This window comes from Phlebotomus papatasi, chromosome 2, assembly GCF_024763615.1.
Source record: "Phlebotomus papatasi isolate M1 chromosome 2, Ppap_2.1, whole genome shotgun sequence".
Lineage (NCBI taxonomy): Eukaryota > Metazoa > Arthropoda > Insecta > Diptera > Psychodidae > Phlebotomus > Phlebotomus papatasi.
In genome coordinates this window covers 6,220,141-6,238,018 of record NC_077223.1, presented here as the reverse complement: position 1 = coordinate 6,238,018, position 17,878 = coordinate 6,220,141, and the positions used below count along the sequence as shown (strand labels likewise).

General features: G+C 37.7%; 2 protein-coding genes across 4 annotated transcripts in view; one reads left to right on the top strand and one right to left on the bottom strand.

Moving 5' to 3' along the window:
• The window catches only part of LOC129802273 (clathrin light chain), a 101,639-nt gene that overhangs the window by 37,034 nt on the left and 46,727 nt on the right, over window positions 1-17,878 (bottom strand). The gene's annotated exons all lie outside the window — the stretch shown is intronic.
• Window positions 1-17,878, top strand: part of LOC129802258 (alpha-actinin, sarcomeric) — a 44,170-nt gene that overhangs the window by 22,852 nt on the left and 3,440 nt on the right. Inside the window, exons 4-8 of one of the 3 annotated variants that reach the window (XM_055847944.1) lie at window positions 4,598-4,852; window positions 4,926-5,079; window positions 10,169-10,254; window positions 14,476-14,568; window positions 14,648-16,312. In XM_055847944.1, coding sequence (XP_055703919.1) covers window positions 4,598-4,852; window positions 4,926-5,079; window positions 10,169-10,254; window positions 14,476-14,568; window positions 14,648-16,312 — 2,253 coding nt within the window. Of the gene's footprint in view, window positions 1-4,597; window positions 4,853-4,925; window positions 5,080-5,220; window positions 5,364-10,168; window positions 10,255-14,475; window positions 14,569-14,647; window positions 16,313-17,878 lie in introns of all 3 variants that reach the window. The other 2 variants (XM_055847943.1, XM_055847942.1) reach the window with 2 other exon arrangements.

Here is a 17,878-nt window from a genome sequence, read left to right as displayed (position 1 = left end):
TTTGGATAAATAAACTCCTGAAGGACATTTAAATCTTAAAAGTATGTAGAATGTGTCACAATGTGGAACGCAATGTTGATTAATCATCATGTTCTCTTCAAGAGGAAAAAAACTTGAGAATCTGCATTTCATGGAAGTAGTATTTGTCCCCAAAAATTCTAATATTAACTCAGAGCTATGACTTTATCAAAAAATCCTGAAATTGGCTTTCTGTAGGGGAAAGTCCTCTCTCTTCGAATGTTTATGCCTTCGAATAAAGTTGAATTTTCTTTTATTTTCATAAGAGACTTGCACATAATTATCAATCATTGATTATAAGCTAACTAATATTTAGTATAAATGTGAAAATCTCTTAGAAAAAATAAAAGAAAATTCACATTATTCGAAGGCATGAACGTTCGAAGGGAGAGTACTTTCCCCTATATGCTACACTGAGAGAAATCCGAAAAAGTTAAAATAACATCCGGAAATGTTTATTTTACTCTGCAGTATTGATCCGAAATCGGAGTAAATATTGTGTTTTTTAGGTGTATTAGGGGTTAAAGTTACCCTTTTCCATGTTAATTTTACCCTTAAAAGGGTGTAAAATTAACATTAAAAAATGTCGATATGTTTTTACACCTAAAAAGTGTTAAAGTTATGAGGAAAAAAAGTTAATTGCACCCCCATTTTTTGTCAGTATACGATCCCGAAAGAGTTAACTTCTGCTTTGATGCTATAAAATTATCTTATTTCTTGGCTAAAAGTAGCATATAATAAGAAATGACCAACAAGTAATAAAGCACATTCATTTGGCCAAAACCTCAAGAGATAATTTGTCGAATTAAAACTATTTAAAATGTTCAAATTTCAACCAAATGTCGCACATTATTATGCAATAATCAGAGCACTATAATTGTATTTATACAATTTTACTTTAAGATGAAGCATAACCCTTCATATGGTTGACAAAAGCGGAAATTACACTATTGCAATCGATGGGATATTTAGATTTTTTTAAATTTAAATTTTCATACAACTAGATAGCAAAAAAACATGTAAATCTTTTAGTAACATGCTTACGCGCAAATAAAAAATGTTTTTCGAGAAAAAAAAAACAATTACGATTACTAAATCAATTCATTACTGATTCAGACTTTTATAGGGTAAGTATGCCAAATTTCGGCATAGTTGCATGCTAGAGCCAAAGTCTCAAGTTTGAAATGTAATATTTTTAATACAAATTGATTTTTTTGTTACTCTTATAAGGAGTGCTGTTTAATCAATTAATACATTTTAAAATGAATAAAAATGTAGACATAGCATTGGTGGCCTATTCCGGCCACCTTCATTCTCATATAGTTCCTTGCCCTTCCGGAATTCTTTCAAAGTCTTTTTCACCTCATCTCTTTAGTCGAAGTGACATTTTTTGTTATTTTTCTCGCATTGTATAATCTCTAGAGTAAGCAAAAACTAAATATTCATGGAAATTTGAGGAACAAAAATAGTGGCCGGAATTTGGTACACTTATCCTAGTCAGATAAGAAATGTCAGGACCTTTCCAAAAAAAATCCAAATTAAACCAAATCGGTTACAAAATGAGACCTCCAAAGTGATTGACTTTTGATTATCAATAATACAAAATGGTGAATTTTCCGGTGATAGGCTAAGATGGGGTATTTCGAAATCTTGTCTATTTTGAAATTTTAAAATTTTCTCACTCTTTCAGATGCTCAAAGAGAAAAAAGCAAACCACGAAGAAGTACAAGACTTTACATTCGAAAGTACTTCTTCGTTATTTCTTCCTTTTGCCACCTAAAACTGTTAGGAAATCTCTATAAGCTCCAAATTAGATATGATTTCAAATTACTCCATATTACCTATATTTGAACGAAATATTCTAGGAAATGTAAATTAGGATTGAAAAAAATCTAGGATTTTAAGATTCATTTTCGGAATCCGGATATCAAGTATCATGAAGGATCCCGGGATTTTCAATGCCTCAAGATCTTCAGGATCCCAGTGTCCGGTTTTATTTAATATTTGGTCCCGGGATTAATCCTAATTCAAGAAGTGTTGAAATCCTGGCATCTCGTATTAAAAACCCCGTATCATTCCGGGATCCCCTATTAAAAACCCTATTGAGGACCTGAACCTTTGGAAAAAAGTGAATTTAGATGAAATTGACATGTAGATCTTTTAATCAGCTTCTAAAAGCTGATTCGTATTCTCCAATAAACATCCTTAGGGCAGAATCACATTGACAGTAAAATGCTCACCGTATTTCGTTAATTTACGCATTTTCATTGCAATTTTTATGTAAATTCTCGATTACCGTATTACCTTATCTCTTACTCGGTGGCATTAGGTGAAAATAATATAAGAAAATTGAAGAAATAAAACGAAAATTCTATAAACTGTGAGCAAAAAAAACTGTAAGAGAAATTAATCGTACAGTTTTTTTGCTCATCGTTTATCGTATTTTCGTTTTATTTTTTCAATTTTCTTGTATTATTTTCACCTAGTGTCACCGAGTATGAGATAAGGTAATACGGTAATGAAAAATTTGCGTAAGAATTGCAATGAAAATGCGTAAATTAACGAAATACGGTGAGGCTACGGCGAGCATTTTACTGCTAATGATTCTGCCCTTAATTTTAAACGGAACCCTATAAAGAAAATCCGCACCATTCCATAGGAAAATCCCCAAGAAGTGTCAACACTCCCTTACTGAAAATTCTCCAACGGGTAGGGAAAAGTTGGGGGAGGCCAAATAACAAAGCTGAATTGGCATGTAACGCAACTTCCTAGGGAATCTTCCCCACCTCGGGGAATAAGATTTCTCTGGCTCCCCTTGAGAAATCCTCGATAATATGATACGGAAAAATGGGGACTTTTCTTAAGGAAATTCCGGCCAACTTCCGAAGAATTATGAGGAAAACTTAGAGATTTTACCCAGGGATATACCCGTGAACTTCCCTGAAAAAGTCAGGGGTCGGAAAAACTAGGGGACTTTTCTCATAGGAATCTTTGGGAACTCTTCGGGAAAGATCGGAAAAACTTGAGGATAATTCTCAGGAAAATCCTTGGGAAAACTTTAAAAAAAATCCCCACATTTTTCATTCCTCTTTGATTTTTTTTCCTTTATTATTTCTTATCTTTGTACTTCTTTTTCTTTTAGGTCTCTTCAATTTTTTTCCCTATTTTTTACCTTAACCTTTTTGTTACTCAGTTGATGACTTTCATGTATGGTGCTCCTTCACACAGCTGCTTGAATTCCCCTATTGATTTATGAAATATTCGATGTTCTATGTGAACTTTGCAACCACAAAACCATCTCGCCCGAAGTATAAGCTTAACTTTTACAGAATTTCTCCCAGTATTTCCCCTGAACTAGCCTCGGAATTTTCATGTATTTTCGGAAGGAATTTTCCTCTTGCGGGAAGAATTTTCCCCTCGATTTCTCTGGGAAATCTTCGAGAATGATATGGAAAATTCGAAGACTTTTTCTCGGAAAATTTATAGGAATCCTCTAGGAATGGCAAGGGTATTTTACCTATCACTAGGAGGAAGTTTCCTCTTTAAATCTCCAAGAATGCCGATAGCAATTTCCCCATAAAATTTCCCCTTGAATTCATCGGGAATTCACTTGGCACTAGCCAAATTTTCCGAGCGATTTTTTAAGGAAAATTTTCCAAGGGAATTTAAGGGGATCCCTTTGGAAAATCTCGACACCTCAGTGAGTGGGGTAATTTTTCCTGAGGTTCCACGGGTTCCACTCTATTTCTCGTTGTTGAAATCGTCGGAGATTTTAGTTAGAAAACTCCTGTCGTAAATTGCACATATGAATGAGGTCATGTTTGAACTTGTTGGAAAGGTCTTAGAATTTCCTATAAAACTGAACCAGATCCAATCGGTTCTGAACCGGTAATGAACCCGTTCATTGCCGAGAAAAATTTGTATCCGAAAATCAATTCTATTACTTTTAAAACAATTTTGGAGCATGCTTTGAGTGATTTATGAAGCGGTTCAAATCGGTTGAGAACCGCTAAATGGTAAATGATGCGAAAGTATTTTCTAGGTATAGCATCTGAGTCACGAGTTCGAGCATTTCGCAAAGTCTGGGACGCTTTGCTACCCATTATTACCATATATAAAGTAGGAATTATAAAAAAAATATTGTGCAGCTTGAACTTACCTTACTCTCCCCTATCGAAAATCTAAGCATATAATAAATCGGAAATAATTAACTTAGTTGTAAAATCACAGAAGCTGTGATTAACAAAGAATGACAGAGTTAACAGATATTTTCTTTTGAATATTCTTTCTTGGTTTTCACTTCGCAAAATCGCAAACTCAACTTTAGCCGTTAGACTGGGTCTTCGTATCAATTGATTGTGATAGAAAATAGAAGCACGTGCGACAGTTTTTGTTCAATATTTAAATAAATTTTACAGTTGTGAAGTTTAATGGCAAAGATTTAATCATTTGCTTTTGAGAAAAACAATTTGCCAATTTCTCCCATTTTTTCTTCTCGGATTTTTTAGCCGGGAAATGGAATATATCGTTTGATTAGAAGGTCGTAGAGGGATAGTTTAACAATTGGGATCAATTGCAGATTGCCAATGTGAACAAAGCTCTGGACTTTATTGCATCGAAGGGTGTAAAGTTGGTGTCAATTGGCGCTGAGGAAATTGTCGATGGGAATCTGAAGATGACTTTGGGAATGATCTGGACCATTATTCTGCGCTTCGCCATCCAGGACATCTCGGTGGAGGAGATGACAGCCAAGGAGGGTCTCCTGCTGTGGTGCCAGCGCAAGACGGCACCTTACAAGAATGTCAATGTCCAGAACTTCCATCTCTCCTTCAAGGTAAGCCCTCTTTTGGGGTTTTTTCCCGCCTTTTTGATGAATTGTTGGTAATACTTTGAGTTCTTCTTTGCAGGATGGCTTAGCTTTCTGCGCTCTGATTCATCGCCATAGACCAGATTTGATTGACTACAGCAAACTTTCGAAAGACAATCCCCTGGAGAATCTCAATACGGCCTTCGATGTGGCTGAGAAGTATCTCGATATCCCGAGAATGTTGGATCCAGACGGTGAGTTTTATTTAATTTGCGCAAAAGTGATTCTCTATTTGTGGCGTTCTACGGTGAATTTTTATTTTGAGAGAAAAAAAAGTGAGATAAAAAGCAGGTACGATGAAGAAATTAATGAATTTCTGAAATCTTAACCATTAGATTTGATCAATACACCAAAACCGGATGAGAGGGCTATTATGACATACGTGTCGTGCTATTATCATGCGTTCCAGGGCGCCCAGCAGGTTGGAATAACTCACTTTCCTCCATACAATCTCATCCACCAATCCAACAGACATCAAGTGACTAAATATTGTTTTGATTTGACGTCGTGTATTTTTTTCTCCTTTTGGTTTTTTTTTATTCTTATTTACCTATCTCTTCATAATCTTATTTTGTTTTTTTTTCATTGCTGAATTAAGAAAAAAAGATACCGTAGTTCATTGCTGTTTCGTGTTACAGTTTTTTTTGTTACTTTTTTTTTGATTCCTATTTAATTCCTGCTGAAGAAAAATTTGCTTAAAAATAGAGTGGATGATGTTGGAGGCGAATGAACAGCATTTCATTGTGGAAAGTGCGCCAATTCCTCGTGCATTTTTTTTTATTTATCCATCTAACATGAAAGTTTACCAATTTGATCTCGTTTTTAATTGCTGCTAAAATCTATACGACTTTTGTGGCTGTAAACACATTGAATCGGGCAGAAGAGGTATTCAATCCACCATTGAAAATTTTGCAATTTTTCATCAGACATTTCATGACTTCTAAAATTTTCACTTTGCAAAATAAAGTGCAATGTCCAGTTTTTCTAAAGGCCTCTACACACAAAAGGAATTTATGTCCATATTTGAGAGTTTTTCTTTAATTTCTCTAGCGTATAGAGGCCATAACGGATACGTTCGAAGCAATTTTCGTCAAAAATTGCCTTTTTGAAGGACATCTGTTACAAATACATTTTTTGACGAAAATTGCTTTCAGTTTGCAGAGGCCTTAATGGCCTTTATGGCCTCTGCACACTAGAGAAATTTATGTCCATATTAAATAGTTTTTCCTACAGAAGCGTAGGGAATTTGCTTCAATATTGTCATAAATTTCTCTAATGTGTAGGGGCCATTAAGGACACATTGGGAGCAATTTTCGATTATTTTTTTTCTTGATGAAAATTACATTGCTGTAGGTGGAAACGTCAAAATTCTCTCAAAAAATTAATTTTTGACGAAAATTGCTCCAAATGTAGAGGTCATTATGTCCTCTACACACTAGACAAATTTATGTCCATATTTGAGAGTTTTTCCTACACTTATCTAGGCAATTTGCTTCAATATGGACATGAATTTGTTTAGTGTCTAGAAGCCATAAAAGACACGTTGCGAACAATTTTCGTCAAAAATTGCTTTTTTGAAGGAAACCGTCTACTTTGGGTAACGTCAAAATTGCTCCCTAGAAAATGCATGTCCATATTGAAGAGTTTTTCCTGCACAAACGTAGGGAATATGTTTCAATATGGACAGAAATGTCTCTAGTGTGAAGGGCTATAAAGGCCTCCACACTCTAGACAAAATTTATGTCCATATTTGACAGTTTTTCCTACACATGTCTAGGCAATTTGCTTTAATATGGACATAAATTTGTCTAGTGTCTAGAGGCCTTAAAGGACACGTTGGGAGCAATTTTTGTCAAAAATTGCTTTTTTGAAGGAAACTGTCTACTTTGGTTAACGTCAAAATTCTGTCAAAAATGCGATTTTTGACAAAAATTGCTCCCTAGAAAATGTATGTTCATATTGAAGAGTTCTTCCTGCACAAACGTAGGGAATATGTTTCAATATGGACAGAAGGCTATAAAGGCCTCTACGAAATAGATAATTTATGCCTATATTTGACAGTTTTTCTGCACATGTGTAAGAAAATTTACTTCAATATGGACATAAATTTGTTGAGTGTCTATAAGCAATAAAAGGCACATTGGGAGCAATTTTCGTTAAAGATTTCTTTTTTGAAGGAAATCTTATATTTTAGTTGTAGATTGAAACGTCAAGATTCTGTCAAAAATGCGATTTTTGACGAAAATTGTTTCCTAGAAAAATGTGTTTTATTTCTCAAAAAAATTGTGTTTTCAAAGTATGAAAGGGAATTTTTTCCTAATTCTAGGATTCTTTTCAGTCTTTTTTTTATATTTATCATATTCAAAATATGTTGTTTTTTACAAATGTATTTTTTTTTAATTATAAAACATATTTCCAAAGTGAAATGAGAAAAAAAGTAATAGTAAGAGAATTGTTTTTATGAAAAACATCTACTGAAGTCTTCAGTGGAATTAACTTTATTGGAACTTTGCAAAATTTTACTTTAAAAGATCAAAGAGAAATGGTGACTGCTTTTTTTATTGGTGGAATGGAACCTATTTTAATCTTTAACATCAAATTTTCAATGGAAATCGGTACTTGCAATAAGCTTTTTCAATTCTAGTTGAAAAAAATTGGTTATTCTATTATATGTACCCAAGAAGCAAAATTTTACTATAGCGTATAAAAGATAGGTCATGAACAGGTTATTCGCGCGTCATTGAAATGACTTGGAATAGTGTTGGGCTCAAGGGATAACTCATTTTGGGGAACTCGAGCCAATCTGGCCTTAGAACTCGTGGAATTTACTCATTGTTCAGGGAACTCGAACCACTTTGATTACTTATGAGTCACCCCTTGGCTCTAGTCACATTCTTAACACGTGTCCACGTCAACTTGCCCGCTGCATCCAGCCCACCGATTGAGCCCCTTATGCATCCCCTTCACATTCACTCTAAATTCCCAGGGATATTTACTATTTTTATAATTTTTAACAATCGAGTTTCATGAAAAATTGTGACGACTTCAGCCTGCAACACATTCGTGTATTGGCCAAGAGGCTCAGATTCGCTAATTTAAAGCTCCGATTTTTCAACACGAGAATCGTCAGTGAATAGAGTGATCGCATCAGACTTGACAATCTAATCCGTGCGTTCAGTCCAGTCAGCCTTCGTATGAAGTAATGCTTTAATTAATTTTTCGGTTAATATTTTCTCGGTGTTTCAGAGGATTTCCATACATCACAGCGTGACTGAGGGTACAAGTTGGTCTACTGAAGTATAGACTTAAGATGAAAATATATGTTTATCCTTGTAAATATTCCGATAATCGCGTCGGAATTCTTCATCCCGAAGATTTCGATACATCAATACTTTTGTCAAGAAGCTTTAAAGCAAATTCGGTGATTATTATTAATTAATCGTGTTAGGACATTTTTCGTGTTGAAAAAATCTGCTAAGTCCATTATTGACTGTTTAGGAGCGCCTCGTCTGCAATTTGGATGCTTGATTAGGACAGAGGGGTTGCATTTTATTATGTTTTATCACATTTGAATATGTCTTTTTCTAGATAGTTAGTTGTTAGTTTGTTGTTTGTCGAGTCAGAGATCTTACCGTCCAATAACGGACGATCTTACTTACTGATTTAGGTAGCTGAAACGTCTCTTTAAGGGGTCAGGTGTCTCGCACTAACCTCCAGTCCTGGCGACTCTCCGCTTCAGAAACGTAGTCCAAAAACGAAATGGGTCGCTGTCGTAAATTTTGTTCTATCGGAGTCTTCTTTCTAGTTGTCGTAACAACGGACGATCTTGCCTATGAGCATAATCATTATTCCATAGTGGAAGGCTCACAATTCCGTTAGTAAATGTAAAAATTTTCGGGCATTCCCGGGTTCGAATCCACTTTGGATCACCAGACTTTTTTTTGGCGATATAGTTGTTTGAATTGCATCTCATGAGCTTTACTGTACCGGATTCCCGAAACATCGCTTGCGAGTATGCTAAGTTCCTCTATGGAATGGTGTGCCAATAACGTTTCATTGACCATTATGGCAAGTTCTCTTTTTTATATGGGGCTATTTGAAGCCAGGTCCTTTACTCAGCTCACAGAGCCAATAGGGAAAAGTTATTTAGACAGAAATCTAGTACATTTATCCCTCCACAGGGATCAGTATCTTCCAAAAGGGAAACAGTCCTTACTGTTAAGATATCTTGCGTAACGGTTGCAAATGCAGAGTAATTTTCCACAGACCACATGCCAGGGGTGTGCTGCTGATCATATTTTGCTTCTTGGGTATTTAATCGTTCAATTGGTTATCCTTTTGATTATTTTAGCGTGGGAACTCTAAATATTATTAATGTTTATTCAATTTATCGTTTACCTCTTAGTTAATTGTGCATAGAGATTAAACGGTTTGAGATATCAATTTAAGGTTTTTAGTGACCCCTCTTGAAATCCACATTTACATTTTGGAAATCTATTTTTTAGTTTAATTTCTATATCTCAAAAGTTGTTCCAGTTCATCCAAATCCAATTCTGCATGCAATCTAATGGGGTATTTCTCGTCATAAACACTGGATTTGCTAAACTTTCGTCTATAAACTTTGCGAAGTAATGATGTAGTAAATTATTCTAGATTTATGGTTTACTTTTGAATTAGTTTTTTTCTAAAATATCCTAGAAATTTTTATATTCTGAAAAGGCTTATAAAAGTCGGTTTTATTTGAAAATTTTACGGGAAAGCTTTAAAAAGAATAATTCGAAACAATAATTTATTGTTCAATGTGTTTTCAGCTTGATTTAAATCAATCCTGCTGTTGTATAAAATAAATTTGAAGGAATTCTAAAAGCACAGAGAATAAAAAGAAAAGAGAGAGAGAGGACGAGAGAAAGGCAAGAAAAAGAATCTCAATGTGAAATCCAATAAAAAGATTTTAAGAGGATTGAGCTACTGAAATGTCTAGAAATTTATCATAGTCTCGTATAACTATAATTTTTTTTTGGTATTTCTTGTTCTTCACTCTCACGATTTCTCATTTCTTTATTTTTTCTTTCTGTGTGTTTTTGCGTCCGATTTAGCCTAATGTCCATCAATTTATTTATACTACCACACCCAATTAATATAACATACCAAATGATGAACTAATTTTCTCTATATTTGCCTCCCATAAAACAAACATGAAATTGTTGTACATTTAATGCAAAAATTAAAAATGTTGTTGCTGTGTGTGGCTTCGTGCCGATTTTGCGGGGCACTTAATTGCAGACCTACAGAATACTGCGATGCCAGATGAACGAGCTGTTATGACTTATGTGTCTTCCTACTACCATTGCTTCAGTGGTGCCCAAAAGGTCTGTGTGTCTTTTGCCCTTTTGTGCCTTGCTCTTTTTGTTTGCTCCCTCACCCGCGCATTTTCCATTTAGAAATCTCTCACTTCTTGACAATGATACCGCATGAGAGATTCTGAATGGTTCTTGCTGACAGATCAATGGGTGAATTCACCATGGAGGAAGAGTCATTGGTAGCCAAAATAGACCATCTGGCAGTTAAAGGCTGTTTCAATCATAATTTATATGAATGATGATTGCAAAAATTGTGTCTAGTCTCCGGAAAAGAAGGAAAGAAAAAAAACCCAAAGTTATGTGTCTATTTCGAGACAGTTTAAGTTTTTTTTTGGTACTTCAATGAATGATCACGAGATTGAAAGTGATTCGCTGTGCTACAGAAACCGCTACTAAACTATTTTACAAAATTATGTTGAGACTTTCAATTTTTATTTTTGAGGAAGGAAAATAAATAGGGAATTCTGCTGTGTGATTTTTTGAATAATGCCTTGAAAGTTTCAATTGAATAATTTTGCCAAAGAAAAAGTCAAGAGCAATTTGAGAATATAATTCATTGAACTATGTCTACTATACTTTCCCAAAAAATATTAATTTTAGAGTTAGATTAGGTCACAACAGAGGTTAAATTCACGAGCCGTAACTAAGACAAAATTTTCATTGGTTATACTTTTTGAATATTATGTAGCTTATATGGCCTTTTTGTTTAGAAGAAGGGAATGTGTCTTTGATTGAGGGGAAATGGTATGTTGTACGAGATTGGTATTGTCCATGTCTAAATTTCTGGTTATAACTGATAAGGGCGTAACGAAGTAGAAAGAACTGTGAGGGGTCGTTCTCTTCTCAAAAAATTATTGCTGTTGTATTTCGTAATGGAAGAATCAGCTAAGTCCATGTGTAGACCGCTAAGGAGCGTTTTCCCGCAGTGTAAATGTTTCTTCCACGCTCCCAGAGTTTTTTGGGCAGAAGGGGCAGAGGCAGTGCATTTTATTACGTTTTTATCACAGCGAAGATGTCTTTTCCTGATTTTCGGTTGCTTGCACCGTGCGGTTTTCGAACTCATAACTTCGCAAGTCGAGTCAGAGATATCTTCCGTCCAAGACCCAATGGCCTTGCCTATTGCGCCACTGAGATCCCCACTGTTGGTAAACACAATTCATTCAGGAGCCTCAATGACCATGACACATATAAGATTAATATTTTAGATGATGTAGATTGCTAAAAGTATCCTGGGATGGGATGCAGCCATGTTGAGCAGATAGCTCTGCATGTCTAGATGACTAATCCCTGATCCCAATTTCGTTTATTGCTCCGATCCAGAAATTGTGTAGATCACTCAATCGGATAATCTGAAAATCCTGGAAGTCAATGGTGTCAATTTTTGTCCAAAAATTACGCGTCTAAAGATAGCGTTGCACAATTTCCTAGAAAGTGCTCCACTGTTTCACGCATAGTTTTGCACCATCTGCATATCGGGCTGTCGACCAGGTTCATCTTAAATAGATGGGCATTCAGCCAGTGTCCTGTAAGTAATCCAACCAGGGGCCCATCAAGCCTAACAAAAAGTGAAGCTATTTTTCAGTTTTCCTTGTAAAAATTTTGCAGTCATTGCACCACGACTTAAACAAATTTGCTCGTAGTTCTTATACTATTTCGATGAACATTATGAAATATGTATTTTTAGATAGCTTTTAATGCACGATTTCGAAATATATCAGACCGATAAGTCAATTCTCTTTAGGAAAAAACTTGCCAATAGTCTTCAGTGCCCCTATGCAAAAACGTATGGAAAAATGAAATGTCGAGAGGCTCCTGAATCCAACGATAGTTCTTGTTGATTTTCTGGGGAAGTTCAATAATTGGGCAAAGATGTCCATTGAATTCTCTAGCAGAGCCTTTGTGGATCTGCAGACATTTGTGTTTTCCCAATATTTTTTGTGTTCCTCGAGAACAATGTTCTTTAATTGATCATTGTTTGTTTCCTTGCGTACTTCTATCACAGGTTCGGGTCCTATGAAAGACCTTTCCCTACCGAGTTTCGATAGCCTGTCCGCAATCTCATTTACCAGGATATCCGCGTGTCCTGGGACCCAGAATAGAATAATTCTATTTTGTGCTGACAGTTCCTTAAGGTAATTTCTTGCTTCCTTTATCAGTTAATGAGTCAGTAGATCCCTCTGCAATTGCTCTTAAAGGTCTCTTGCTGTCCGATGCAATACAGATGTCCATATTTTCCAGTCCGTGATTCAGAAGGCAAAATAATGCTGACCTGACACTATAGCAAAGATCTCTGCAGTAAAAGCTGTTGTATATATTTGACTAGTATATTCCTCTATATTTCGGTTGATCCATACAAAACCCGCAACAGACTTCCCATCTCTCTCTGAGCCGTCCGTGAAAACTTTGACATTACACTTGCGATCAGATCAAGATTATGTTGGTAGTCTATCGTATTGATCTCACGACTCAGAACAATGTTGGGGTTATTGCTCCATTCTGCTGGACATGTAGCTAGAATAGGATATTTACGTATCATTTGATTTAAAATACAAGAGTGTCCAGTTACAGTTTCTCTGAGATTCCATAAGCATCCGCTTTCTAATTTTAAAGCTCCTTTAACTGCCTCCCATTTTATAAAGATATGCAAGGGGGTTAAGTTAAGTATCAATTCCAAGGCAGCAGTTGGAGTAGACCTTAAAGCTCCGCAGATAGCGAGACACGCGTGTCGTTTGAGCCTGTTAAGGGTGTCTATAGTGCATTTGAGGTTGACCCTAAGCCACCAAATGGCTGACGCATAAGAGAAAATTGGTTGGAGAGAATTTCTGCTAAATTTCAAGCACAAAGCCCGTAGATATCTTTCGAACATAGTCTCAAGAAAAAAAAAGAAAAGAATTAGAGGTTTCTGTTGATAACTTCTCCTTAAAAAGGCTAATAATTCACTCTTTGAAAAAACCAATGAATGTAGAGAACCCCAAATAAACCGGAGGATTATTAATTAAATCGCGACCGAGTCACCAACGTGTATTCTAGAACTCGCGGGAGAATTATAGTTACCCATTGGAGGGCTAATCCCAGCGCAACCCCAAACGCACTCCTTGACGATCGGCGAGAGACTGTTTGAATAGAATAGATATGTGTATAGCCCTCCTCAAGACGTCACACCTAAAGTGACGACTTCTATCCCAGCGAGCATAGATACGAAGGTGACTATGATACTACTCTAGAGAGGACTAAATTCAAATTCAAATAAAGCCGTGGAGCGCTGTTCTACATGAATAATTTTATCAGCTATCCGAATCATTTAAAATCATCAAAATCGGTTTCAAAAAGGATTTATGCCGATTTTTTGAAGTAAAGTTTAAATCCTTTTTGTGGTCTAAGAACGTTTCCCCTGAGACATTATTCTCAAGCAAACGCACTTTTCTTTAAGAAAATCTTCTCAGATCAATGAAAACGTTTTTCTACCATTAATTCCGTCAAAATAAGTGCGGAAATGGTTAGAAAAAAGGAGAATTTCTTAAAAAAACAGCTCCTTCCTAGACAGAGTTTGTTCTAAAATTTTTCAATAAGCTTAAATTCGTAAAGATTGGATTGAAATTGGATTTTTTCGAGAAAACTAATAATTGAGCAAAACCTATAACAAGGATCAAAAACTTTGTAAAAAAATAATTTGATTTGAATGGAAGATAATCTTCTGGCGAACACCGGAAGATCTGAAGATTACAATTTAATATTTTTATAGATTTTTATAAATTTATCATAGATTTTCATTGAATTTTAGTGCGATTTTTTTGATTTTGTTTTGATTTTAGTTTGTCTATTTACGGATTAGATTAGAAACTTAAACGGTTGTCAGGGTCTTTGGTCATCCTTACAAATCAACCTTCCTTCAGTCACATCTTCCTTATGGTGTTTCTTCTGTTACGATATTAATATTTTAGCAAAAATAAAGAAATGAAACATCTCAGTAAATATCTTTCAAGATACTTTAAATAGCGTAGAGAGCCTAGATCATGTAAACTTCAATTGTTTGCATGGAATACCAAATGGTCTTTTCCAGGTATTCTTTATTTGAATTTTCCAGCAGCTGATGACTCTTCCTCCATGATTTTTCTGGTCTTTTCTCTAACAAAACTCAAAAGAAAAACTATCACTCCTTCACTATCCTTGAAGATTTGCCTCTGGTAATTATTCTCAAAGCTCAGCTTGACCAGATTCTCTGTCATTTAGGCTGAAACAGCTGCCAATCGCATCTGCAAGGTGCTGAAGGTGAATCAGGAGAATGAACGTCTCATGGAAGAGTACGAGAGATTGGCCAGTGATGTAAGCAATGATTTTTCTTAAATTTCCCCAAGGAATTTTGTTGTTGATTGTGAGTTCGTTTTTTCTGGGGGTGGTTTAGTTACTCGAATGGATTCGTCGTACGATGCCATGGCTCAATTCTCGTCAGACGGACAATTCTCTAGCCGGAGTGCAGAAGAAACTGGAGGAGTATCGGACATATCGGCGTAAGCATAAGCCACCACGTGTGGAGCAGAAGGCAAAGCTCGAGACCAACTTCAATACGCTGCAGACGAAGCTGCGTCTGTCCAATCGACCAGCCTATATGCCCACTGAGGGCAAGACTGTGTCGGACATTTCAAATGCATGGAAGGGACTGGAGAAGGCTGAGAAGGCCTTTGAGGAGTGGCTATTGGCGGAGACGATGCGTTTGGAGCGTCTGGAGCATCTGGCACAGAAGTTCAAGCACAAGGCGGATACGCATGAGGACTGGACACGCGGAAAGGAGGAGATGCTGCAGTCGCAAGACTTCCGTCAGTGTCGTCTGAATGAACTGAAGGCACTCAAGAAGAAGCACGAAGCCTTTGAGTCAGATCTGGCAGCACATCAGGATCGTGTTGAGCAAATTGCAGCCATTGCTCAGGAACTCAATACGCTGGAATATCATGATTGTCTGTCAGTTAATGCTCGCTGCCAGCGCATCTGCGATCAGTGGGATCGTCTTGGGGCGCTGACACAGCGTCGTCGGCAGGCGTTGGATGAGGCTGAGCGTATTCTGGAGAAGATCGATATCCTGCATCTGGAATTTGCCAAGCGTGCAGCACCGTTCAACAATTGGCTGGATGGAACTCGTGAGGATCTTGTGGATATGTTCATTGTGCACACGATGGAGGAGATCCAGGGTCTGATCCAGGCACACGATCAGTTCAAGGCGACTCTCGGGGAGGCCGATAAGGAGTACAATCTGATTGTTGGGCTTGTGCGTGAGGTGGAGGCCATTGTGAAGCAACATCAAATCCCTGGAGGTCTGGAGAATCCCTACACTACGCTAACAGCGGGAGATTTGACGAGGAAGTGGGGAGATGTTCGTGGACTGGTGCCACAGCGTGATCAAACATTGGCCAATGAGTTGCGCAAGCAGCAGAATAATGAGATGCTGCGCCGACAGTTTGCCGAGAAGGCCAATGCTGTTGGTCCATGGATTGAACGCCAGATGGATGCTGTAACGGCCATCGGTATGGGTCTCCAGGGCTCCTTGGAGGATCAGCTGCATCGCCTGCGGGAGTACGAACAGGCTGTCTATGCGTACAAGCCACACATTGAGGAACTGGAGAAGATCCATCAGGCCGTACAGGAGTCCATGATCTTCGAGAATCGCTACACTCACTACACCATGGAGACACTGCGCGTGGGCTGGGAACAGCTACTGACCTCAATCAATCGCAATATCAATGAGGTGGAGAATCAGATTCTGACACGAGACTCCAAGGGTATCACGCAAGAGCAACTCAATGAGTTCCGTTCAAGTTTCAATCACTTCGACAAGAATCGCTCATGTCGCCTGGCTCCGGATGAGTTCAAGTCGTGCCTGGTGTCTCTTGGATACTCCATTGGCAAGGATAGGCAGGGTGAGATGGACTTCCAACGCATAATGGCCGTTGTTGATCCAAACAGCACTGGATATGTTCACTTTGACGCCTTCCTCGACTTTATGACACGCGAATCCACGGACACAGACACGGCAGAGCAGGTGATAGACTCCTTCAGGATTCTAGCATCCGACAAGGTAAGTGGCACATTCTTCGACCGTTGCATTTGCAATTCGTCGATCCATAATATCTTGCGGAAACTTTATTTATTGCCATTCAAATTGTGATTCGTTACCACGAAAGATACAGTAGGCCTACAATATTGCCTACTATACTGTCATCTCACGATTTTCTTTGAAAAAGGAAGATGTATGTAATGCCTACTTTGATTATACTGGAATTTGTTGCATTTCTTCTAAGAAAACCCAGCAACGATAGAGTTCCCTGTTCGACATGCCGCAACGGTGGCGGCCTCCCAAATGTTCAGAAAGTGGTGGCCATCTAAGAGAACTATTGCTTCAACCGCGTTCGCTTTTTCCCAGCCCGTAAGGATTTCCATTGGACCGAACCCTGTTCCGAACGCGTTTGCTGAACAGTGTTCAAACAGGGAACTTTCGTTGCTGGGAAGCTATGCAAGCCATTGTGAAAAGGTGTCAACGGAAAAATAGACCTCTTTTGATTTTTTCTCTTTGATGGACAACGTATCCCATTTGTTGATCGGTATTATCCTGGTGTTATCATGTCTCCCATACCAATCAGAGGATTTGTTGTACTATTCGCACACTCCGACGCTTTCTCGAGATTTCGCCGTTCAATACTCGTTTGCTCCTTTTTCGCAAAACACAAAATTTCCTTAGTAGCTATGAGACATCTAAGACGTCAATGCGGGAAGTAGAGGCGTTTAAGGAGAACTCGAAAAAGAAAATGCAAGCACAATGGGCACACAGTAAATCCCAGGGGTCCGCTACATCCGCTTTCAAGGAGAACTGTCTTGGTAAGAGTTGGCTCTTCCATCCGAAGCTACTAAATCCGAACGGTTTCCTTACATTTACAGCATTAGGAATGCGGACGAATAATTTAGTGGGTAAAATCAGGTAGCACTAAACAGATTTTGCCCGCAGCCTGATATAAATTGCCGCAGTTGCGCGCGTGGAAACGCTGAGGCACATTCTTGGAATCATCCCATACAAAAGGGGAGGGCTCCAATCGATCTGCCGTCCGGCTCCCGTCTCAGACCCGACCTGATTGTAAAAAAAATTGGGAAAGGTTCCACATGGTCGATATTACAATCCGCCACGAGATTGGGACGAGGCTCTTAGATGGAATAACATTGGAGATGGAGCATTTGGCGTCCACCTTGGCCCAAAGGTCCGGGGTAGACTCCAAACGCGTACTGCCGATTATTGTGGGTACTGGGTACAATAGGAGCTATCGCGTCAGAAACTATGAAATCACACCAGGAACTTGGAATTGCATCTAAACGAGTAGCTCATACCCACTCACTGATCTCCCTTCTTAACTTCATCGTTATTTATTGTGAATTCATAGACTACGATGTGCGGTCGAGATAGAACTCAGGACAATTAGTCCTCCGTTACGCCTCCGAAGTCCAGGCTTCCAGTGTTATTCTGTATGTTACTAGTGTAAAATGAGTACTGTTCTCTTACATGTTATTCGTCTAGCTTAATTTATTTATTAAATATTTTATTAAAATGACTGCCATTGTCGTACTTTGACCAATTGGAAACCGATTGAATATGGCA